This window comes from Gavia stellata, chromosome 9 (assembly GCF_030936135.1).
Source record: "Gavia stellata isolate bGavSte3 chromosome 9, bGavSte3.hap2, whole genome shotgun sequence".
NCBI lineage: Eukaryota > Metazoa > Chordata > Aves > Gaviiformes > Gaviidae > Gavia > Gavia stellata.
Window position 1 is genome coordinate 1338599 of NC_082602.1, and position 25088 is coordinate 1363686.

Consider the following 25088-nt stretch of genomic DNA (forward strand, 5'->3'; position numbering starts at 1 on the left):
TAAGTGTCTCCTGCAGGAGCTGTAGGGCCTAACGAGAGGCAGGTCTTGGACACAGGTTTCTCAACTTCTGAAATAGCGAGGGAGCGCGAGTGGGCTTCACTGAGGATGTATACAGGGTGTATATATGCTCAGCGAAGGCTGAAGGACCTGAGTTTTCTCCATGGCCTTCCTTGCCCAAGGAAACACTGCTTAACCAATTTAATTATCCGTTTCCACCTCCCTGTTGTGCTTCTCTTCTCCGTCCACTGGTAGGTCATAAGCCTTCATGCCAGCTTTGTCCAATTTTGAAAGGAGAAAAGTAAGGTCTAAGTAGGTTCCTACACTCATTCCTAGAACAAAGTACACAAAATCATTGGAAACGAGCTTTTGTTACTTTTGTAGATCATGAAGCATCGTGTTTGCTGCCCCAGGTCCAGAGGAGCATACGGAGATGGTCACCGATGCCTTCAGGTTTGAGTTGTAGAGGCATCATGGACCTTGTCCATAGGTTACGGTCTATCCCGGTCATCTTGCGCTAACACGGAACTGGAGAAGCAGCTTTGCCTTGCTTTTCCAATTTTCATTTGGAAAAATTAAAAGCCGTTTTGTGCACGTCTTTTTCATGTCGTAGGCAGGACAAGAGAGGTGCAAGAGTTGGGTTTCTTCTCTGCTTCAGCAGGTCCTGTCTTTGGAAGCCCCAGGTCTCTTCTGATGGCAGGGTGGCCTGAATAGGCTGTGAAGAATCAGACACATAATAAATACCTGTGATTTTTGTTCAGATGAAATATTTTACTGGTCTTCCTTGAGTTAAACAGCTTAAACAAGGAAAAACTAAACAGAAACCCCAAGTTCTTAATCTGATTGTTTAATTCTGTACAAGTTACTCAGATGAGTTACTCTGTTTTCATTAGCTAGACTTTGATCTCGGATTTTATTCAAGCTATTTAACTGCATGAAATTCTGCTCGTTAATATGTTTGGAAAGTTAATTGGTTTACTAATAATAAGACTTTGTTTCCTCCAAACTCTTTGATTCTTCAACAAGGTTAAAATATCAATATATCCCAAAGTGAAGCAATTATTTGAGAGAGTTTGGGTTTTTTCTATTCCCTAGTTGCGTTTCTCTCTAGTGACTTATTAAATAATATGCTAAAGCGCAGCTGTCAAGTCCTTCATGAAGAAAATGGGTCAAAGACCATTTCGTGTGGCTCCGTATGCCAAATTCTGTCGCTGCTGCTCTGCAAATTACTTTTCTGCAAGTATTGCGTGGTTTGCTACTTTTTATTTATTTTCAAAATACTTTCATAAGAGCTTATTAGTGTCACGAGTTTTTTTTAAGAAAAATAAAAAGCCTTAGAAAAGCAGCACTAACGTGCATGTGTGGGTATATAAACACAGCCGATCTTAGTACGTGTGAAACAGTTTCTGCTGTTCAGAACTTACTAAAATGCGACACCTGCACGGTTCAACTGCAACGCTCTTCATTTTGAGGAAATCTGAAGGCAAATAAATGGTTTCCTCTTTAGCTGTGCAAATTTCTTTAGTCTTTCGGCTTTGTCTGGCTTAGTATTATCTGATCAAGGCTGGTACATACGTACCTTATGCAGAGTAGGTCTGCAAGGCTCTAGTTTCTAGAACTCCTCTGATTTGCCCAAGATTTAATTGAATTGTCCTTGAATGGGATGATTAACATTGAATATATCTTAAAGACACTCTTGTCACCCACTGGCCCATTAAAAGAGTCATGTACTGTGTGTGGTAGGACACTAGTGCGCTTTTTTTTTTACGAAAAAATTGGTCATTTCATATCTCTGGGTTGTTTCACATAGGGAATATTATTAATTACTTGCTAGTGAGACAGTAGTTCATTCCAATAATTCAGAATAAATTACAAGAATAATTGGTTTAAATCCTTAATAGACTTGGCAAGCAAGTAGGTATTAACGTCCTAGTATCAGCGTTCTGTCCCTCAGATTTTGCTTTAGTCTTTCATTTCATCCGTACTAAACTTCAGCCACATTTTACCTACAAAAATATCGATATTAATTCCTATAGACAACAACGTTGGCTCTTCCCTGTCTTTCTGGTCTTCCAAAAACACTGTACTAAATCATATAAATATTCTCAAGTGATTTCTATGAGAGACACTGGGCATGTTCCTGTTGGAGTGGGTCAACTGGAAATGGTTTTCCCATCGGTAGAGGATAATTTCTAAGCATTGTTGCCGTCTCAATAATGGCAAACACAGTCCTGGAGGCCTGTCAGCACCTCTGACCGCTGCCGATGGACCGCACCGCATCACACGTGGTGCGATACGGTAAAATTTGGCATCTTTGCTTAATGCTCTACCAGCTGCGAGACTGACAAAGCGTTGCATGGTGAATATGGGTCACTTAAGAAAAACCAATAGGGCCCAAAGTTGCTAATAAATTTGAATTAGCAGCTTCTTTGTGTCCCTTGTATTTTGCCTTTATAGTGCAAAATGTGCCCTTTTTTCCCCACACTGGCAATGACGGAAGAGGAAAAAAAAGTGTAATAAAGTGAAATTAAAACTGGTGAAGATTTGGAAGGGGATAAAAAAGACAGAGTGAGTGGAATGAGGATGGGGAAGAAGGAACCGTTGCAAGCATAAGTAGGGGAAGTCTTTATAACTGTTGCTGTACAAAAAGAGTAAGGGACGCAGCGGTCACGCCTGCACATGCAAAACACCCCAGCAGTGTTGTTTGCAGGACTTTTTAGACTTGATAGTTGTAAATTTGCAAGTCAGTTTTGTTGTAGAAGCTGCCTTACAAGGCAGAGCGCTCCGCTTCCACACCGTTGACTCCAGTTGCCTGCATGGGCCAAACTGGGACGTCACTCCTGCAGTGACTGCTTCCAAGCAACCAAAATAAAAAAGCTCACGGTCAACGTATTGCACAATGTCTTTGTGGTTGTGACAAGAATTAAATACTGAAGCAGGAGACAGAAGCCGCCGTTTCAGTAAAGTAAAGGCTGGAGTGATGGTGCTTAGTAAGCATGCAAAAGCCTGCTACCATACAAATCTCCTTTTTAAAACATGTTAAAATGAGCATTTCTGAGAAGGAAATTAAAAGGTTTTAAATAAGTATGGCTTTGTTCTTTGAGCTCGTAAGGCAGGAAAATACACAGATTAATATTTCTGAAATCCGTGTGTAGATAACAGGAAACGTTAACTTTTGTTTGTAGAAATTAAACTGGAAATATTTATTCCGTATTTCGAAGTAGGGAACATGTATATTTTGTCTGAGACAAGATGATCAAGTCTAACTTGCATCCTTGTTGCATAAGCTGATAATATGAAGAGCCCATTTCTGGCATCGGTCTATAGGATCGGAGTCTTACAGTCATGACGTGTGGGGTTTGGTACTAAAAGTAAATGCAAGAATGTCGTAAATCCCAAGATCTAGCACAGACTCATGGGGCTGAGTATGAGAAAATTAAAACGGTTGATAAAAATCTTGAAGGCAGCGAATAGGAAACAAAAAAGCTTGGGAGGGGAGGAACCGGCCAGGGAGGAACCACCATCACCGAAGACCTGATGTCTCCACGAACAATCACCTGTTAAGATTGAATTACTGCCATTTCAATTTATTATTGCGATTCGATTTATAATTGCAAATAGAACTGAGCTGGAAATCAAGTTTCACTTATACCTTCTTGTGGTCTTCAGAGAGGCTGTTAAGACCTCGGGGATCATTTGGTTGGACTGTCAGTAGAAGACCTGCTGCGGCCCCTCGGCCACTCGCACCTCCTTACGCCTTGTGTTCGACTCGCCCTTCCAAGCGGATTGGTGAAGGGATAGTCCTTGGCACGTACCGAGGGATGCTCGGCGGGCTGTCCGCAAATCCAGCCGTGACGAGATGGGTGCACTTATACCGTTTTCAACCAGATAAGGTTCCACGAACCACTCGGTATTAAAGGGTAAGGGAGGAGATACCCATCTCTTTTTCTTCTTCACCTTTAAAAGACTGCAACAAGAAGGATTTCAGCTGAATGTGTGAGAGTATCTCCTCGCTGCGTTCTCACAGCTGTTGTGTTTTATTGGATTTCCCTTCCCAAGCAGATGGGTTCCCCAAGGGACAGCACAAAGTCGAGTTTCTCTGTCTAGTAAAAAGGCAGAGCACACCCCGCATCAGGTTAACAACCTACAAGTACCTGACTTGCAAGTGTTCGCGCCCCAACGCTGCCAATAATCCCTCTGTTTCCCTGAAGCAATAAGAAAAGCTGATTAAAATTAATAAAGGGGGGGTTTTTTTGCCAAATATCTCATCCTGGCTGCGGGCACCGATGCTTTAGTAATTGTTGTTTTGCACTTTCAAGTGTTAACACCTGGGTGAACAACTGAGGTGAGGATACGGCTTCTCGCAGGTGTATGGGCAGACTTCCCGTGTTCATCCGCCACCTTCCCCGGCAATACTGGCTTTTGGAAACATTAGGCTTTGGCTCGTATCTCGTTCCCCAGCAAAGGTGACTAGAATGGAAATTGTGTTCACGTGGGTTTTGTTGGCTGTTAGTTGTGAATCTGGGTAAGTGCTATTTATCAGCCAATAATGTGGTGTTACTATCTTTATATATATACATAATAGATATATAATCTCAGAAAATAATGTGGTATCATGCATCTTTAGCAAAATGCTGCTAGTATTTAGCTTTCTTACGCGTTTGGTGAACCACATGGCCTTAATATGTGCTATAAGATGATGCTGAAGGATTCAGATCAAGTCTTTTAATAAGACAGCAGTGGCACAGAGATGAAAGTTTGTTAAAATTCCCACTGTTCATTTCATTTGATTTTTTTGCAGAAGCCGGGAAATATTCATATTTTAGTACTGAGAGGTGAAGTGAAAACCTATTTTCTTACAGTTACTTACCTTTAGTCTTTTTCTGTGGGACCTAAGAATTCTTATCAACTGGTTTTCTTCATCACTTGTCTCTGTGTTTCTGCTATGGGATAAGTGAAACAGGGCTCAGCTTGCGATAGTCATTTTAGAGTACGGCCCAGGGACTCGAAATAAGCCCAGCCCCCAATTCGAAGATGTTGTCACATGCAAATACGAGCAAAGAACGGTGAATAAAAGCCGTTAACTAATGTATTAAGTTCTTGGTTGTAAGCACAAAATGATACGATGTTGTTTCATGGATTTTTCTAACAAAAACCCCACTACGTATTTGTAAAAAAAAGTCTTTGAATTGAAAAGATTGGTAAGTGTTGCCCTAGGATGCCTGCATAAGGCTAATGGGAATCCTTCCTGAAATACGCATGTGAAATTTTAATGCTGTGGGAAGGCAGTAACTGTTATCTACAACTTTGCTATGTCGTGAATGCACCAGAATTTCCCATCTTTAGAACATGAATTGAGCAGAAATTGCATTCCCATAGAGGCACTGACATCCCAAGAAGACCTTGTGGTACTATCACTGCCAAGCAAGAAAGATCCATATTGTGAATATTAATATAAGAACACTTGTAAAGAAATGTAATTCTTCATTTCCAGATGACTTTTGCAGACTGTTCAGACTGCTATATTCAAAAGCTGTCTGTATAATTCAGCCGTAGACCTCATTTCTATAGATTTCTGGGCTTGCCACTGCTCTGATCACTGCAGGTAAGATGAAAGTTGTAGGTAGATTTTTAAAAAGAAAAACAAAAGCGACATCCCATTCTCCATCATTGACGCAGGGTTTGTATTTTGTGGTTATAGAAGATGACATAGGCCGTGATATAGTCAACCAGTACAAGGTAATCCTTGTCGTAGTCGTTTTGTGAAGCTGTATGTGAGTTAGGAAAAGCGATACGAATAAATTACAAGTCTAGCTTATTTAAAATGCTGCTGCCGTTTGCTGGCATTTGAGCTCAATAACGATGATAGGGAAGAAAGCCCAAGTAATTTTTCTGTTACTATTGAGTGATATAAAAAGGTTTCTTCTGCTTTTACTGTAGAGGTTATTACAAACCCAGTGGGTTTTAAGCAACTTGATAGGACAACAAACCATAAGCAAAACCCTAGCGCTTTGTTTCAGATAATACGAATTTTCTTTTTAATGGGATTTACGCCCAAATTCTCATCCTGCCTAAACCTTCTCTCTTTCCAGCTCTGGATAGATACGGTTTTCTTTACATGTGTTGAGGTAAAATGCAGTTCAATGTTGAATCGATTAAAAATGATTGGAAGCCAACCTCCTTTAACATTCCCAATCATTTTATTTAAGTTTTGACTCGTATTTCTTCTTCAGCCAGACCTTTTTTTTTTAAACCTTTTCATCTCTTACCAAATTTCAGTACGAGATTGCCCATTTCCACGCTTGAAGTGGTTTAGCGCGGACCCAGAGAGGCACTTCACCCCATCGGTGGAGGAGCTTGGACTCACCTTGGTGGCAACCGTGGGGCAAGTCGCTCGGCTTTCAAAGCGTTAGGTTTTATGGCTTCATTTCAGGCACATCTATCATTTAAAATTCAGATTTGAATTAGCAATACAGTACATAGCGGGGCATGCCTGCCTCACCAGAAGAGGTATGGTCTTAAATCAATTTATTCGGAGCCTTTTAACGTGCTAAGGCTGTTGCATCGGACTGTGGTGTACGGAGGGCTTTGCTTCAGATGAAGCTGATGCTGGCCCAATAAATTGTACGTGGTCCGGAGGGCTGAGGAGCTGGAGGGGAGCTGCTGTCCTGCCACAATTTGTTCTTAAATATCTGCTTGGCTGATATCAATTACAAAAGAAGGAGAAAGTTTCTTGAAGGGTTAGAATGATTTTGAATTATGGCTGTAATAATTGCTTAGATTTTTATTGTGCGTTCCCCGATGCTGGCCACTGAATCTTCCACCTTGATATTCAGGTATTCTTCAGTGCGTGTCATATAAAACTCATATAAAAACCATATAAAACTAGCCCTTGAAGCAATAAAACCCATCGTGTCAGGGTGGTACGTGTCCACCCAGAAGACCGGCCGCTCCGCAGTACGAAAGAGCTGGTATAACACTGTGCTGTTGAGGCCAGCGACTGTCGCTGCGATAAAATACCTTTTGTTGGGGTTGTTCAAAGCAGTAGCAATATTCGTCAACACACCGCCGTCAGTAGGAGACAAGGCTGGGAATGAGGATCCATCACTTTCCTCCTGGGAATATGCTAGGTGACAACCCTAACTGCTCTCTTAACACATCTATCATACTCCCAGCAGCATAATTTCCTGTAGGTCAGAGAAGCGTCACCCCTACCAGTGCCGGAAACTAATTCATTTCTTTCCACGTTGGTTCGATTCCTTGGGTAAGATTCTCGTGACGACAGAGAAGAGCTGATCACAGGCGCTCTTTGTAATACACTTAGATATGTCGGTTGTCAAACTGAACTTAAAGCTGGTTTGGGAAATAAAAGAAGAGAAGACGTTTTTATCAGCGTAATATACTTCTAGTAGTTGCAATATTCCCAGACAGTAAATATTAGCGATTATTCCTTTTATAAGGACGTGGTTATCAGAGTTCATTTTGATGCTTTTCTGCAGCTGGTGGATAGAGCACAGTCATGGCGAGTCCAACGTGGTATCTTGGATTCTTGCTCTGTGATTCCTTGCTTTGATTTGGCTTTACTGAGGAAATGCATTCTGGAAAATGAGATCTGCAAAATCCTGTGGTAGGGACGTGTCGCACCCTATGTGCGCGGCACGTTGTTCAAGACCAATAATCATTGGTTGAAGATTGGGCTCTTTTTCAAGGTGAAGCTCTATTTTCAGTAGAGTGTTATCGGTTACTCTGGTACTTGTAATTTTATCTTTTCTAATCTAATTTCTTTAAAGACTGCCATCCAGATGTTTGGCGCAATACTTCAATTGACGTTTTCCAAAATACTGTACGTCTTGTCCTCGTCCCGGGAACATAAAGCCGCTCAGGTCGGAAGGGACGTCTGGAGCTCCTCTAGTTCGCTCTGCTCCTCCAAGCACAGCTAGCTGTTGTTTTCTCTGTTGGACTGTCTTGTGACTAAAGTGGGATCAGGCTTAGTAACTATGAGATTTTTTGTTTGGTTTTATCGAGTAAAACCTTGATTATTTTATTTTTTTTTTTTTACTAAGCGAAGAGTAGAAGAGTAGGCGGTGGGCGGGAGGTGGTTGTTCCAGCTGGTCATGCTGTGACTGTAGCCCAAGACGAAGGTGAAGGCGTAGAAATTATTACAAACAAGAGGTAATCAAAGCTTTAAAAAAAAAAAGTAGATTCGGACTTAGGGGACCTCATTATCTCCATCCTCAAGCTCAGCTCAGTCTAGTTTCTGAGACTGGATGTGTGAATCTATCAAGTCGGGAGTGCTGTCATAATTGGGGAGAATAAGAGGCGTTGGAAGCGAGGGGGCCGTTCAGGCAGCAACAAGCTGGAAAATGGCCATGTTACGCAATCCTTAATTATACTCCCCTTCCAAATTTGTTGCAAAGGCTTGAAGGAAAATGCTACACATTGTGTTTGTGCAGGAGAACCCTATTTTTGGACAAGGGAATCACAGCAGGTATCATCTGGCTGGACTTGAACACAAGGTTGTATGTGGCACCACGTGCAGATGCAGAAATGAAACAGCATGAGATGGAGTTCTAGGAGACAATCAGAGGTGTCTTCAGTGGGAGCAGGACAATATTTGTACCCTTGTACAAAACCCCAGTGAGATCTGGTCTGGAATATTCCGAACCACTGAGGATGCTTATGTTCACGGAGGATGAATTCACGCTGGTGGATGAATTCACACTGGTGGATGAATTCGCGCTGGTCCAGGTACAGAGAAACCGAGAGAGCTTAAGACAAAAAGTTAGGAGACCTTGGTTCGTTTAACTCTGTGAAATAAAATCTGAGAAGGTTTTGGAGTTTTGTATATAAAGGGAAAGAAAAGAATTATTTTAACTTGAGGGTGGGTTTGGTCCATTGGTTTAGGCTTAAGCTTGCGCTGAGTACGTTTAGACTGGGAAACAGAGAAAGGTGACTAACCGTTAGAGAAACAAGTTCTGGAAGCATCTTCACTGGCTATACCGACAAAACTGCTTTTAATTTGAATCTCTAAGTTTGTGAAGGTTATTTTATGGCATATCTGAAATAGCAGGAACATTGCCATCAATGAGATTCAGGAAATTCCCACCAGCTCCAGGTGACGTCCAGAACCAGAAGCGAGGATCCCCAGGAAGTGGTCCTGTTCCCCTCGAGCTCCAGAACTCATGGGAAGTCCAGCTCTGGTAGGAATCTGCGTTCAGCCCTGTCTCCACAGACCCAGAAATCAAAAGTGGTTTAGAGTCGGAGTTTGAGATGCTGTTCTATGTACTAAGGGGGACCAAAAAAAATAGATATATCTGCTTTTCTGGTCAGTGAAGTCAGTATATTACCATCCCTTAATATAGCAAAGAGAGAGAAAGTGATCCCAAAATTAAATTAAAAGTTTTATCTTTGAAAATGGTGGAAATTTTCCACCAGAAGATTGCAAGATAAAAAAATAAAATAAAATAAAAGTCACGATACACCATGCAAAACCTTTAGCACAAAGAAGAATGTTAAAAGGGAATATTTAAAAGCAGTGGGACAGTGCCTCTCATCTCAACTAAGTGACTGTGTAAATTAGAATGTAAATTAATTTCTGGCAGCGATGCTGTTATAATATAGAAGTATAGGTTTCTACAGACACACAAAAAAAACCCCAAGCCAGCTGGAGTTCAAGATACTTCCTGAAGGCAAAGGCAGCCACACCTGGGTTAATATAAGACGTAAGAAAGCCAAAAGCATTATTTTTCCTGTGCGTTGGTGAGTGCGTAGGTGGCACGTCCTCTGCTTTCATAGGATGTGAGCGCGAATTCCCTAGGACAAGCGGAGAGTCAGTACCAGCCACAAAGCACCGTATGTGTTTCTAGTGCAATTCAGCTTTCAGACATGGCCAATCATTTCCTACTGCAATAGATGTCGAAAAATAAATACGTCCACCTCGGCAGTAATTGGCATTAACTACATCAATGTGAAATGCCGTGCAAATGAAGATGTGTGCTGCACAGCTGCTTCGCCAGCAGAAGAGCGATGAAACACTCCGCATCGCCAGCCAGGGCGACAGCACATTTTTCCACAAACTCAATTCTGGAGGGATTTTTAAATCTGCGGAGAAGTTACTGGTACGAGTTGGATAGGACTGCCTGGAGTATCAGCAACTTTGGCGTTGTATTTGGTTTAAGTTGTGATTTATTTTGTATTGTGGTTACGGGGTGAAGACTGTACGTGCTGTCTTGAAAGGACTTTCCCGTGCTCATCTAGGCTCGGTGTAGGTGGAGCGTGAAATCTCCTGGCTTTTTCAGTGCTTCTCCAAAGTTTTCAGCTTCTCCTCGGGCTGCAGCGAATCGATTTTTCCGATTTTTCACTTTATTTTCTAAGACTGTATTGTGCTGCTCTCCAGATGTTACGTGACTGGGTTTGGGGTTTTTTTAGTAAATATATTGGTGATAGAGCGTAATCAAGGCGGGGGGTAGCAATATTTTTTAAAATGTACCGTATCCTTCTTTTTTAGACTAGTGAGATTGTTCATGAAGGTCTATGAATACTTTCTAAGGGAGAAAAAATAGGTTTCTTGTGATGACGTCTTTCACAGGCAAAATATCTTTCGCTTTTTCACTTTGGTCTGATGCATCTTTTTAAGCAGTTCTGTTGTGCTGGTTTCTAGTAGAAATGCAGCTTTTTCCATAGCTTGGCAGGTTTTGTGGTTAGTCAGAGGTTGCTTCAATGGTGAAATCACGAGGGAGTGCAAACGGAGTGTCTGAAAGACGGAGAGTTTTCTAGTCCCACCTTCACACCTTCGACGGGGATGAAGGTTTGGCCATGTGTCTCCTCTAGGCAAGCGCAGATCATTTATGGAGTCATCTCAAGCCGGCATATGGCTGTGGCTGTGGCAGAGATGGGGTCTGAGCTTCCCCGATCCCTCTCGGCCACGTGTTCCCACCGCATCCCTTTCCCTATAGCATTAGCGCTTACTGCATGCGGAGTGAGTTGCACTGATCTACCGGGAAGCTAAGCCTGCAGAAGGTTTGATATCGCTTCGATCAGTTTAAGGTGATCGCAGAGCCGACGTAGAAAATCTGCTCCATCACTCGGTGCACAGAAAGGAGAAAAAAAGACTGAAGAAAAGGAGCAGGTTTACATCTTTATTGATGATAAATTTTGCCCATTATTTTCCCATCCATGCTACTCCCACCATAAAACAACACACAGAACAAGAAATGGAGTACTCGGACTCAAACAGGGCCCCGTTAGTGCCGCAGACCGTGGTGTTGCGGAGGGATGCTCCAGTTGGCTTTGCAGGAGTTAACCTGAGTCGAGGGTGGCGGTGCGGACCCCAGCGTGGGCTGATTTAGTCTCCATAGCTCTTCTGAGTGCTACTGGTACCCACACCAGCTGGCTGAAAGTTGGGTCAAGTGACTCCGTGCTACAGTTAAGAGCAGTGCTCAAATGAGAGCACAAGCTGGATGGGAAGCACAGGCTTGCAGAGCCTCAGAAGGGCTAATTGCATCAGCGGGAGGCTTTGAGAAGTTTGTGGAGGACACTGATTTCTCGCAGGAGCCCCACTAGCTCGTCTGGAAGCTATCTGGGAAACCTCGCTTAACGAGATGTGAAAAGGCAGCGGAAGAAAGAGCTGCAGCGAGCGTCTCCAGCTCCCTTGCTGCACTCGCATCAGCAGGCGCCGGTGTGGTACTTCACGTCATTAACTGTTGGTGTCCAGGATGGTAATTTTGTTGTTCTGGTCCAAAATGGAGGGTTTGGGCACTTTCTGCTCTTGCTGGTGGTGCTTTTGTTCCCGTCATCGCTATGACCTTTCGTGAAGCAAATACAAGAAAGGGTTCACGGTAATTAGCCAAGCAAAACTCAGTCTGAGTGAAACTGGATCCTCAAGTAGGTGCTGGTAACAGGGTACTCCTGCACCCCCAGACACAAGGAGAGGGTGGCCTAGGTGCCGGGTCCACCCAGGGAGTCCTGCCAGGAGCGGCAGAGACGGGGCTGGAAACAAGGCTACAGCATCAGGCATGGTGTATCCAGGAGATGGGACACAAGCATTGTAGATCCAAGGTCCATCCAAGAAATAGGGCCAGAGACAAGACAAGAGGTAAGCCCATACCTACAACTGCAGGTCCCAGGCTGAGCTCCTGGACCATGGGCAGAAGATGGGTGAAGGTCCCAGTGAGGCTGATCAGGGCGATTAAAGCCTATAGGCGCACGCAGAGCAGTGACAAGCTCTTTATTTTATTAATAGAAACTTAAGTCCTTGGTATCAATGACAACAGTTGGGTAGTATGGAAGAAAGTCAAAGGATTTGTGGAGTAAAGGAGGGATGCGGTGAATTTGGCCTGCAGAGTGAAGAAGAGATGGGTGGACCTGGGGCAGTCTGTAGCATGGGGAGGAAGGTAAGGTGGGCGCAGTCCCCAGGGTGGGGATACTGGGATCCACCGGCACGGGCAGAGCACTGGCCATGGGAAGAGGTAGATAAAGAGAATGGCGCAAACAACGTGCCGTCGGTGGGATTGCAGACCAGCAACGTGCCATAGGTGGGATAGGCCAGACAGCCTTGCGATGAGACGTGGTTTCAATAAACAAATACGTTGCTCATGGCTTCAGCATGACAAAGGGGTTTTGTCCCAGTGCTCTCAAAGAAGCCAAGCAAGAAGAACAACATAATAGTCATAGAAATACTTGAAGGGAGAAAAAAAAAAAGCCCCGGCTATGTAAGGACCTCAGCCTGTAAGAAGCTGCTTTGGATGCAATTGTTTCCACTAATCTCACTGAAGACTCTCCTGTATTAATGTAGGGTTTGGGATATAAATATAGTGGCTACAGATAGTAAGGCTGGCACGGTATCCGAGTGGCACAGTTAAGGGATAACCTGATCCCTGCCTCTGCAGCCATCACGTGCGTGCAGCTTTACGAACACGCCAACACAGTAAAGACGTTAGGCCAAATGGATGCGGCCTCGTTAATTCTTGAAGAGAAGCCAGCTGCCAGTTCTGGTAGCGCTGAGGTTCATTGCTGCCCGTATAATCTAATGCACCTCGCTCGAGCTCCCCGTGCATTGGTTTACCCACCTATAAAATATGTTTACAGATATTATCGTATACCTTAGCTGCTTCTGAGATGTAACCGTGGCCACGTGAACCTCTTGCGTGTGGTTTAAAATGACGTTGCGTAAGCGCAGCGTTGATGTTGTTCATGTATAATGGGTGTATCGTGTTACTTTAACTCTCCGATCATAGTTTGATTTGGTTTTAATATAGCCGTTTGCGTAAATAACGGCAAATGAGTAACTTGCTGCTCGGGTAAAGTGCTGGTGCGTTAAATCAGTCGTGGCAGAGGTCGTGGAATATTTCCTGAGTAGTTTGCAATTATCAGTTGTGGATTAAAGATAGTGAGAATATACCGAAAGTATATAATAAAGTTAATAAAGAGTTAATTCTTTATTAACGCCATGACCCGTGTGGTTCATAACCCTTTCGTATTGTCGCAGCCGCGATTACCTTGCAGCCAAGAGTTGGCGGAAGAACCTGATCATGGCTTGCAGCAAGGGGAAAATCCTCGTGCTGACTGTCAAAAGAGTCGGTACCGTCAGATTTATGCCACCTTCGTGGTAATCAAGTGGTAGCAAGACCTTTTTTCTCTGCTTCCAGATCACGAGGAGCACGTACCCTTCTCTTCTCCGAATAGTTTTCAGCTGACGCAACCCTCTCTAGGTTTCCTGGATCGCTGGCGGCTTATGATCACGTATATAAAGGTGAAGGCGGCTAGCAGGGGCTGATTTTACACCGACTTTTTAAAATGCAGCAGAAGGTCTCTGCGTTACCAGTGCTTCTCACCCTCTGCACCTCCCCATTTGCTTCCAAGTGGCACGAGTGGGTTCTGTATTATCGTATTATGTAAGATAGTGCCTGTCATAGTGCTTCTGCTTTAATTAATACTATTTTTTTGGCAATACTTGGCTGCATTACATCTATTGATAGCAGCACAGGTCGTCTGATAATGTAACACTTGTTAATTCAGCAGCTTCACTAAGTCAGATCTGTGATGCCAATAAAAATACCGGCAGCCATCTCTTGAGTAGTTTCTTCTGCCCGTGGACCCAGGGGATCACACAGTAAATTAAAGCATTTTTCTCGTCGTAATGTAGGAATCAGGTAGTGAAATTTAGCGATATAGTGAAATACAGGAAATAGTCATATATGGAAATACATTCCTATAGGGGAATATAGGGGAATATAGGAATCGGACAGTGAAATGGCTTGTTCAGGGCTGGGCTCTAGGCAGTGGCAAGGTAGAGCAAGGGAGCAGTCGCAATCCAGTGCAGTATTTGTAACAGCGGTTGTTTCCCCAAATATATACAAAGATTGCAAAAAATTTATATATAGATATTTAAAATTAGGACATTTGCATTAATACCAAAACAGATTGTATTTTATGTAAAGCGGACTTGATTTTCCATCATTCATGAAACTGAAAAGAAGCCCTCCAGGCATTTTCCTTTTCTTGAAATAACATCCGTCATTAATACGAAGCAGAAAATAATTGGCAGACTTCACGCAGCATCCTGAAATGATCCCCGCACATGGTGACTTGCTGGGAGAATTTTGAGTTAAAACTTGGCGTAATCGTAGCAGCTGTTGTTGGGAGTTTCTTTTGCTTTCAGAAGTGTCAGTTCGGTAAGGACAGAGCAGAATTTTTCTGACCGACAGAGTCGTGAAAGACCTGTTCACCATCTCCGAGTCCTTAACTTTGTAAATATTAAAGTAAGTTACTAGGAAGGGCTCTTTTTTTGTAAATCCTGTTGTGCAATCCTTGCCAGGGCTTAAACCTTTCCGTTGGAGCCACTGAGAGTATAAATATATTTTAGAAACAGTAAGTGCGTGCTGATGATATGCTCACAAGACATAAACCAAATTATTAGGAGGGGTTGGTACATTTTCTAGCCTATTTGGAGAGTCGTACAGTTTGCTTACATTGAATAAAACCCCTGTAAAATAGTGTTCGTAAACCATTTTGTCTGAACAAACTGAAACGTCGTTCTGTAAGAGATGTTTCCTTTTCCAAGGAGCCATATAGCCTAAATTGCCCAGGGCCGCAGGTGGTTGTTGTGTGCATTTTGATACGTGCCTTCAAACTGGGGTACCTTGAAGCCAAATCTCTTTCCTATCGTATTTCATTCCCCTTCTAGAAGGTGTGATTTTAATGCCTGTGGGGATTTTCGTAGGTTTTTATTAAATGACGTAACTCTTTTCAAGTGAAGCTTTTTCAAGTTGCACATTTTATTAGGTTCATATTAAAATCTTTAGACGTTTAGTAGATCGCATTGTATTTATTAATTCCAGTAACGTATTTTTATAGTCAAAACCAATGGCGAATGCATGTCGTGTTCTCAGAAAGCTGGAGTGTTGGGAAACAAAACCCCAGTCTATGTTTTTCTTCAATCAGTAGGTCCAGGTAGCTGATACAGACCATGGCTTACACCATCAATCATGATGGACCACATCACCGTTCTGTAGGTCTGCATTGACTTGACTTCAGTCTCGGCTACCGAGAAAAGGCAGGAGAGAAGAGGGTGCTGTTGATGGTACCATATGTGTTAGGTGATCGCATCATTTACAAGGGTAGTCCCAGAGTTACGGATAAAGCTACCTACAGGTGACTCCTGTCTTGATCAGACTGTGTTTCATGGGAAGAGCGATGGTCATCCTGTCTAAATGGGCTCGTAGACGGCCAAAGGGCTCTTGGCTGCAGCAGTATCACAAAATGGATTGTTGGGGTTTTTCAATTTCTTTCTCTAAAAATGATGATGACAACCCATTTTTCTTTGACCGAGTAATTGAAGGACCTTGACCTGCCACCAAGAGTAGATGGGTCAGTGTCTGGTCCTTGGTGGTTGCTCTGCAGAAGCTGCTGCTGCCTGGGAGAGGTCTGTGGTAAAAAGCTCAAGTCCCGTGGGACTTTTCGAAATGAGTGTTTTGATCGTTTAAACTCGAGAATGGTGTTAATGAGGATTTTCAAAGAAAAGACGGAAAGAAAAAATTAGGTCTTCTCCGATGGGTTTTAAAAATTTGCCACAGGAAGACTGTCCGGAGGATCCTAATTTGCTGCTATTCAAGTTCTCTAATGCATTTTACCACTTTCAGCACTGTACGCTTGACCTTGTTACAGTACGTTTAATAAGGTTGATTTAAAGTATTTTAGGACAAGGCATGTCGGAAATAAGTGAAAGAAAAAAAAAATTCCGGGAAAAATCAGTTAACAGCTTGAATTTACTGGTAATAGCTCAAAACGCAGCATCTCTCTCTCTCCTTATTATTCTGCTGGGTATTTTCTGACTACACCCTCACTTTGACATGGGAGGTAACAATGATCTTTATTGGGTATTCCGAAGAGCGGTACCCAAATTCGGCCGTCTTCTCAAACGCAAGCCCCAGCTCTATCCTTTGAGGAGAGGGTTTTGCCTACCTACAGACCTCAAAATGTCTCGTCTCTTAGCTTGAAATCAATTTTGACTGACAAAATGCCAGTCAGGAGATGAGCAGAAGTGGCTCAGCTGTAAACGTGATACTTCCTGCAGCAGGGTACTCGCACCTCATAATAAATGTTTTGTGCCGGGAGGCCGCGTCTGGGGAGGACCGATCCCAAAAGCTGGGAAGACATCATGCCAAGGTTGCACCAGTTGTGTCCATCTTCTGGGAAGAACCCAGAGCAGGGTTGTTTGCGGCGTAACAGCAAGTTTCAAGCAAATGTAACGGTATATTGTTCAATTAAATCATCCACATATAGTTTCCAATTCTTTGAAGAATTAAATCAGCATTATTGAGCGTTAGGTGTGGTAGGAGCTATGAGAGCCAGAGTTGGAGCAGGACCCCAGTGAATTAGGGGATGTAGGAAGGTAAAAAAGCACAAAGATGGGAATCATTTCAAAGATTTTAAAACCCAAGTTTGTACAGTCTTAAGGTAAAATCAGGGAACAAGAGGCTGATGTGGGACCAGGGAAGATCAGGGAACAGAGGATGACGTATGACCTTATCTCTGATTAAAACTGCCTGTATTTTTCATATTTCCATTTTCCAACACAGCTTTATAAATAGTGGGATCAATACATGTTTGTCAGAAAAGTTCCTGGAAACAGTTAAAAAACAATCGTAGCTCTTAAGTTGTTGGCAGCTTATTAACAGCGGAATTGTTGAAACTTCCCAAGTTATATGGGGTGAACTGGGCAACACATTATAACGAGGAAAATACCGATACGCATTTTGTCTCTTAGATAACGTGCTCATGTTTATAGGGATGGGATAACTTTGGAAGAGCTCTAGGAATGGGGATAATGTTGCCATCTAATTCCACCGTGGGGTTAAGGAGCTGAAGCGCAGCGGTTACAAGGTCTCCTGCCCCGGTTTTCGGGCACGTGCCTGGGCGAGGAGCTGTGCCCGCTTGCGAGCAGCCTTGTACCTCTTTGCAGCTCCAAAATACCCTCTGCTTGTATTTCCCGATGATGCACCCTAGAAACGCCCCCCAGCAGCTGTGACCTTTCTCCAAGTCCCGAAGTTTGAAGCCGGAGGGGCTGTAAAAATACCAGAGCTCGCCCGGAGGATGAAAATATAGTAACGGGCTGGAAGGAAGCAGGCGTTTTCCCGGGAGGAAATAAATGGTGGAGGCAAACAGTAGCGATGGAGTATTCGGAGAGTGAAGGCGATTCCTCTGACGAAGAGTGCTGTTTCTCGGGGAGCAGCGATGAGTACTCCTGTGATGAAGTCCAGAAAGCGTCCGAGTCAGTGCTCGCAAGCAAGGCTTTCACAGAATTCCTTATGGCATTTAATGCCCTGCACTTCTAATAATGACTTGTGGCATTTAATGCCCTGCACTTCTAATAACTACTTTTGCATTCAGTGCCGTGCTTAAAATAATGACTTGTTGCAAATGCATGCACTTCTAGTAATTGCTTTTGCATTTAACGCCGTGCGCTTCGAGTAATTACGGTTGCATTTAATGCGGTGCACTTCTAATAATTACTTGTTGCATTTTAATGCCGTGTACCGTAGCTGGTGGCCACCAGTCAAAACTCTACCTTTGAAAATACGGACTGACAATTTGTTTTCCTTGAAGGCGACCGAGGTTAATCCGTAGAACGGTGGCATGGCCTTAGGTATGTTTGTCATTTTTAAGCGTATGTATGTGAGGTGTTGGAAGCGTTTGGAAGTCTGAGCGTGTCTTGTGTTTCACAGCTGATGCACGTAAAGGTTTTAACGTTCATCTAGAACTGAAAATACATTGAGTTTTTTCCTTCTTACCGGTTACTTCTACTTGTGCAGAACATAAGGCAACCTCAGAACCGCGTGACGTTCGGCATTACAAAATCCCTGCCGTCCCTCTGGTTCGGGTGTTTGCGCTATGTGAGATGCCCTTTGGGAAAGCGCCTTCGTTCTACCTTAATTTCATGCTGATTAAAAGGCTGTATTAAGTACCAGATAGTGGAAACCGTAACGGTCACTTGTGCATTTTAATCTCTGATACTAAGGTTTATTTAAAACGTTTGAACTGAAGCCACCGGTAGCTGTATTTTACTTGTCTGTAATCATATAACCGTAATCTAGTAATTATAATCATGTCTATAATCTCTAACTCTGAAGGCGTAAGCTGTATTTTTGTGTCAGAAGGGCATCTGAGGTAATGGGACAAATACGTTAACACAATTAATGAAGAACCAAAAAAGTTTGCATATTTGTTTTAATGTATTAATATACCGGTGAAAGTTGGCTACAGCAACTTAATGGGATATTAAGTAATATCATTCATTATCCTCTCTATATTTGCCAAAGTTTTAGATGTTAATAGAGATAATTGTCTACTGTTATTCGGCTGCTTCTTTCGACTTGCTTTAAATTACCATAATTTTGTTTATCGGTATGGATAAATGACCACTAATACACACTTAATTTCATTGAAAATAGACTCAAAGACAACATTTGAACATAGGCTTGAATATTAATGGTTCTTTCATTTGTATTTCTGCTTGCTCTGTTTTAAAGATACCAAAGTAAAGAGAGCTCAAAAGTAATTAAAGTTAATTAATGATTACCTTCAAGGGAGAGTGCACATTCCTGTACGAATGCATATGCACCACACTTTTTTTTTTCTGTATTACTGCTTTAATACCTCCAATCTTTAAACAGGGGAACTGCTATTTCTAACGACATTTTTAAATCTCATTTTCTACTTCGGTGGAAGTGTACAGTGGTTTTCCAGTCTAAATGAATTAGGTGTGTTTAAAAGAGGTGGGTCTCTTTTGCCTGTAATCCACTTACCCTTCGTACGTGAAAGGTTTGGAGTGGATTTGAATAAAACAACGACCCTGAATCCTGTGTTTTTGTTTGGCCAACACAGAAAATGCAACGACATCTCTATCACCCTGACAAAACACCGAACCGGTCTGATTAGAATGAATTAACTTCGTATTTTATAGCTTGGGCTGACCATGGCCAAATGCCCGGTGGGGCAGGGAAAGGGCGAACACAAAGCTGTCGGTAACGGAGATACCGAGAAAATTCTAATTGCCGTACTGATTTCTGAAAAGCTGGTGAAAAGTACCAGCGCAACGTTTTAAGGCCGAGACCTTTCAAAAGCTCCGTCCTAATCGGGCCCCTTTTATAGGCACAGTCCCAGCCTCCTCCATGCTCAGACAGCAAATGCATAGCGAGTCCTATAGCCTACCATATGCGTTGTACCTGCTCCGAGTAGCAGAGCTGGCGTCCTACTTAACTGGATGCTCCGTGTTCCAACGTTGAGATATTATGTAGGTTTTTGGGGAGAAGGACGTGAGCAGAAGTCTAAACGTTCATAAATAAATCTATGCAAATAGCTAATGTTTTGATAAAACTGTTTCTACGCACAAATGTGCGTGGTAAGAAACGAGACTTTGCCTAAAACAGATGAAAAGCATGGGCTGATGCGTGGCTGGATGTCTTATTTACAAAGGCAACCTGTTTCTCTTTCTCCGCTCACGCGTGGTTTTTAGCTTTTGTGTGCTTCTTCAAGCCTGTACGGATGATGAACATCAAATCAATGTAGGGAAGAAGCTGCGAAACGCAGAATTTTTTTCTTGAAGTGCTTTAAGAACGCAGGATGTTTGGAAAGAAAAAGATGGTCATGAAAATAATACAGCTTACTTAATAAATGTATTTTTTTCTTTCAGGGAGGATGTCAGAACAGCCAACGTCATTGCGGCTGAAGCGGTAACTTGTCTGGTCATAGACAGAGAGTAAGTACATCCTTTTCCTGCCTTGGGGTGGGGTCTATCTCCGGTTCGCACCTTTTACAGTTTTTAACTAGAGCCTTTGATCATTTTCTCTGGAGAGGTCATTTAATTTTGAGTAATGCATTCACAGTCCTTGATGAAGTAGAGGGAAGATCCCCCTAAATCAAGACAACAAAACTCACTAGTGACACATGGAGAAAATTAAGCAGCGCAGAAAGACAAAATGGAAATAAACGGGGAGATAGGGTCCCTGTGGAAATGGATCCAGGCGTTACGGTGCAACACGGATTGAGTTTGTGTCGGCAAAATGTCAGGAAAGGCATCGAGCTTCTGGCGAATGTTAAAGCAAGGTGTTGTTATTCTATCCCATGGGGGGATGAGAGCCCTCGTCCAAGGGATATAGCCCTGCTTGAAGCTCTGCAGCTCAAAGGAGATAGAGGAGATCAGAAGAGTAAAATCAGGTCTTGCATAGGGAACTTGAAGGAATTACGGGGTTTTAATCTAGAAAAAAAATGCCTGGGCTCCAGGAAACAGTGCTGCAAATTCAACTGCTCTCTACAATTGTTGGGAATGGGTTTAAAAAAATAAGCATTACCTTGAAAAGTCAACATGACTCTTGGGGTGGTTTTCCAGTTGTGAGGGCAGTGAAGCACTGGCACAGACCATCAAAAGGTACAGACAAATCTTCCAGGGGAATCCTTCCAAGGGAACGTAGCCTAGATCTGTGAAACCATGGGAAGACGCGGGTAGGATGAATGGGGATTGACTTTTCACTGCCTCCCCCGGGGCAAGAACCCAAAGAAACCTGCAGGAGGGAGGTGCAAGCCAAAAGGATGCGATTCTTCGCGCGGGGATCGCTCACAGAGCCATAGGAAAACGAGGAGAGTTTGCAAGTGTTCCAAAAATAAATCCAATCCATTGGATTTATTAAATACGTAGGATCTACCTCTGGGCTAGGAAGTTTTGGAGAGGTGTAGGAGAGTACCAAGGCAGGTATCCCAAATGGTTGCTCTTCCCTGGGCACGTAGTCTTGATGCAAGACACCGTCAAAGGTTGGATGCTGGGTTAGGAACGACCTCAGAAGCCTGTCTTAGGTTGTGATGAGATAGATGAGAGATGCTGGAGTATCTTGTAGGAATGATCTACATCCACTCACTCCTGCTTTGATAAAAGTCTTTTGTGTTCAGTTATCTCTTGAGATTTCTTGCAGTCCTTCATTTCTAGAACTCTAGTGTTCTGTAATGGCTGAACTGGGGAATTATGCTTCAGAAATCCTATGTTAGTTTGGTTATGATCAATTTAAAAGAATTACGGTCTATCTGTTGAAAACAGATCGTGAACTTCAGGGCTGTCAGCTGAGTGGCTTTCTTGCACCATACACAAGCAAGGTAGCCTGGTAGATAAAGTACGCCTTATTCCTTATTGTTCTGTGGGACAATGAGAAGAAGAATCGACATAATTAGATGCAAGCATTAATTCAGAGGAATGTAAAGCAACAAGTAATTTAACCATTTTTTTTCTGAATGCTTCTGCAAGGGATATTTTTGTTCTGCACTGTAAGCATTTAAAAAACCCCAAATAACTAGTAATTGCAGTCTCGGTCCTTACTGATCGTTTTACAGACTGGTTTTTTCCCTTGCCTACTGCGCCTTTTTCTTGGTATATAATGCCCTTGAAAGTAAGGAAGTACAAGTTAAATTTAAACTGATGAAGCTGTAGCTAATCTGTACCAGAGATTCTAGTAACGCTCTGCAATTAGTAACAGAGTAACACTATTTATGAGAGTTCTATTTATAGTGCAAGAAAAGTAATGCTATTTATAGCACTATTTATAGTTCAAGGAAGGTTGCCCTGTGTCCTGACCAATTCAGACGTTCTTGTCATAGCTTTTCTCTTAGATTATTATTTTATAGGTATGGGGATAACTGTAGAAGCTAATTTTCATATGGAGAAAATCTACTAAGGCTTCTGTAAATTTGGAAAATTGTGCAGACGCAGTTCTGTTAATGAGGAAGAATAGTGTTTCTTTATACCCAGATACACAGAATATTACAACATTTGGTTTGTTACGGTAAACGTTCACGTTGAGTTGTATGCGAAGTAGCAATGGAAACTGGAAGTCAGCTTTACCTACAGCTGTTCTGCGCAGGAGGAGTGACGCATGTCATTAAGCTTGCCTAATATTTCCTATTACAAGACGAGCTCTTTGCTTAATCAAGCAGGAATTTTCATGCTCTGTGTGTGTGTCTCAATCTGAAACATTTCAGCAAAATTGATGTTGCAACTTCAAAGAACAAGTTATGGGAGAATGTTGTTTCCTTAACAGTCAATCCATTTCTCTGAGAAACTGGAGAACGTCAGTCTTATTGACAGTAGGGGTTAATATTACCCATTGGTACTGTCTTCTCATCAGAGTAAGTCATCGAGCTTCCTTCTAAAAGTCTTCCCAAGGCATCAAAAAATTGTTCCACAGAACCCCTGAGAGCCACACTGCTGATACAGCTGCCATACTCCCATCTAGTTAACGCTTGAGCTGTACGAGTCACACCTTGGTGTCACAGCAAGTTATTCCTGAGAGAGGTGGAAGACTGCTCTCTGGGTTTGGCAATATTATGAGCAATTGTAGGGCTGTTTTAGTTGCTGGAGGATTCTGAGGCTAATAATATGGGAAACTTTATAGGGATGAGCCAGGCCACCAAGCAAGCTCTGGGATAGTTGGGTTTGAGATGAGGCGTTGCTTAAGCATGAGAAGATGAAATGGTTTGCCTAAAACCATTTCTGAAATTCAAAAAATACGTATTAAAATGCCACAGGGGTGAAGCAGTGGGAGTTGAAAATACCACGAGGAGAGCCGAGCGGTAGTACGTGATGGGTCTTTAATTACTAAACTCTCACGATGTCGGTGTTGCCTTGCTTTTTAATGTCCTTGTAAAACAAGAAGGCCACTACAGTCACAAAAACACCCCAAAGATGCCCAAAAAGTAATATAGCTATTTCTTGCAAATCTACGTAGACATGCTTTGCAACAGTGGATTTTCAACATCCTTTTCTGATGCGTAGAAATGAGCAGAGTCATGATCTAACAAAGAAAATGACCTGCAGTGCAGCAAGCATTTGATGTGTCTTGTAGACTTTAAGCCCTTTTGTTCCCACCTGTCCTTGTCCTGAAAATATTTGTTATGAAGGACAACATTGACATTCTTTCTGTCTTGCGATTATCTTTTTAAGTCCCTTCCTTTACCAGAATAATGAATTTCAGTGGGATTTGGTCCTTAACGCTCTCTGGCTTCATCAGCAGTCTGCACCACGCAGGAGGTGAGATGAAGCCGATCATCCGCCTCCAACCAAGCTGTAGGAGAAATTTCAGGTGACTTTGCTAAGGCTTAACGTCAGATTGTGCTGCGTTTCACTCCCATGTGAATGAAGAAATACTGCTCGTGAACAACCTGTGAGTTGAACATCCTTTTCTCTAAATTGGGGAGGTACGGATTTGATGGATGGACCATTTGGTGGGTAAGGAATTGGCTGGATGGTCGCATCCAGAGAGTAGTGGTCAATGCCTCGATGTCTGGATGGAGATCAGTGACGAGTGGTGTCCCTCGGGGGTCTGTATTGGGGCCAGTACTGTTTAATATCTTCATCAATGACATAGTGGGATCGAGTGCACCTTCAGCAAATTTGCAGATGACACCAAGCTAAGTGGTGCGGTTGACACGCCGGAGGGACAGGATGCCATTCAGAGGGACCTGGACAAGCTCGAGAACCTCATGAGGTTCAACAAGGCCAAGTGCAAGGTCCTGCACCTGGGTCGGGGCAGCCCCTGGTATCAATACAGGCTGGGGGATGAATGGATTGAGAGCAGCCTTGGGGGTACTGGTGGATGAAAAGCTGGACGCGAGCCGGCAATGTGCACTCGCAGCCCACAAAGCCAACCGTATCCTGGGCTGCGTCAAAAGGAGCATGACCAGCAGGTCAAGGGAGGGGATTCTGCCCCTCTACTCCAACCTGGTGAGGCCCCACCTGCAGTCCTGCGTCCAACTCTGGGGTCCTCAGCACAGGAAAGATGTGGACCTGTTGGAGTGGGTCCAGAGGAGGGCCATAAAAATGATCAGAGGGATGGAATACCTCTCCTATGAGGAACGGCCGAGAGAGTTGGGGTTGTTCAGCCTGGAGAAGAGAAGGCTCCGAGGAGACCTTATTGTGGCCTTTCAATACTTAAACAGGGCTTGTAAGAAAGATGGGGACGGACTTTTTAGTAGGGCTTGTAGCAATAGGACAAGGGGTGATGGTTTTAAACTGAAAGAGGGTAGATGTAAGGAAGCATTTTTTTACGCTGAGGGTGGTGGAACACTGGCACAAGTTGCCCAGAGAGGTGGTAGATGCCCCATGCCTGGCAACATTCAAGGTCAGGTTGGACGGGGCTCTGAGCAACCTGATATAGTTGAAGATGTCCCTGCTGGTTGCAGGGGGGTTGGACCAGATGACCTTTAAAGGTCACTTCCAACCCACACTATTCTGTCATTTTATGACTCTGTGAACCTTTAGGAAGATGTCCTTTGGCAACAGTCTGAACCAAACAGTGAAGAAGATACAGGCTCAGCGCTGAGCTTTTAATTTGGTTGTTCTTTTAAACCCTGTGAACTATTTCACATAGATGCTGCATCATATTTTCTGACAGTAGCATGCATGGCATAGAAGAAACGTGAATATGAGTGTTTATTGTGTTAAGTGAGTGCTTTAGCTTAGTCTGTTGATACCATTTTGGCCTAGACGTAAGAAGCCAAGAAGTGGTGGGAGTCAGTAGACTTTGGGTAGAAAACAGGGAAGGTGTGGTGTG

General features: G+C 43.1%; 1 protein-coding gene across 2 annotated transcripts in view; it reads left to right on the plus strand.

Annotated features, from left to right (window-relative positions):
- The window catches only part of PRKG1 (protein kinase cGMP-dependent 1), a 520194-nt gene that overhangs the window by 421130 nt on the left and 73976 nt on the right, over nt 1-25088 (plus strand). For both annotated transcript variants that reach the window (XM_059821041.1, XM_059821042.1), the window contains exon 8: nt 20189-20254. In XM_059821041.1, the coding sequence (XP_059677024.1) occupies nt 20189-20254 (66 nt within the window). The remainder of the gene's footprint in view (nt 1-20188; nt 20255-25088) is intronic.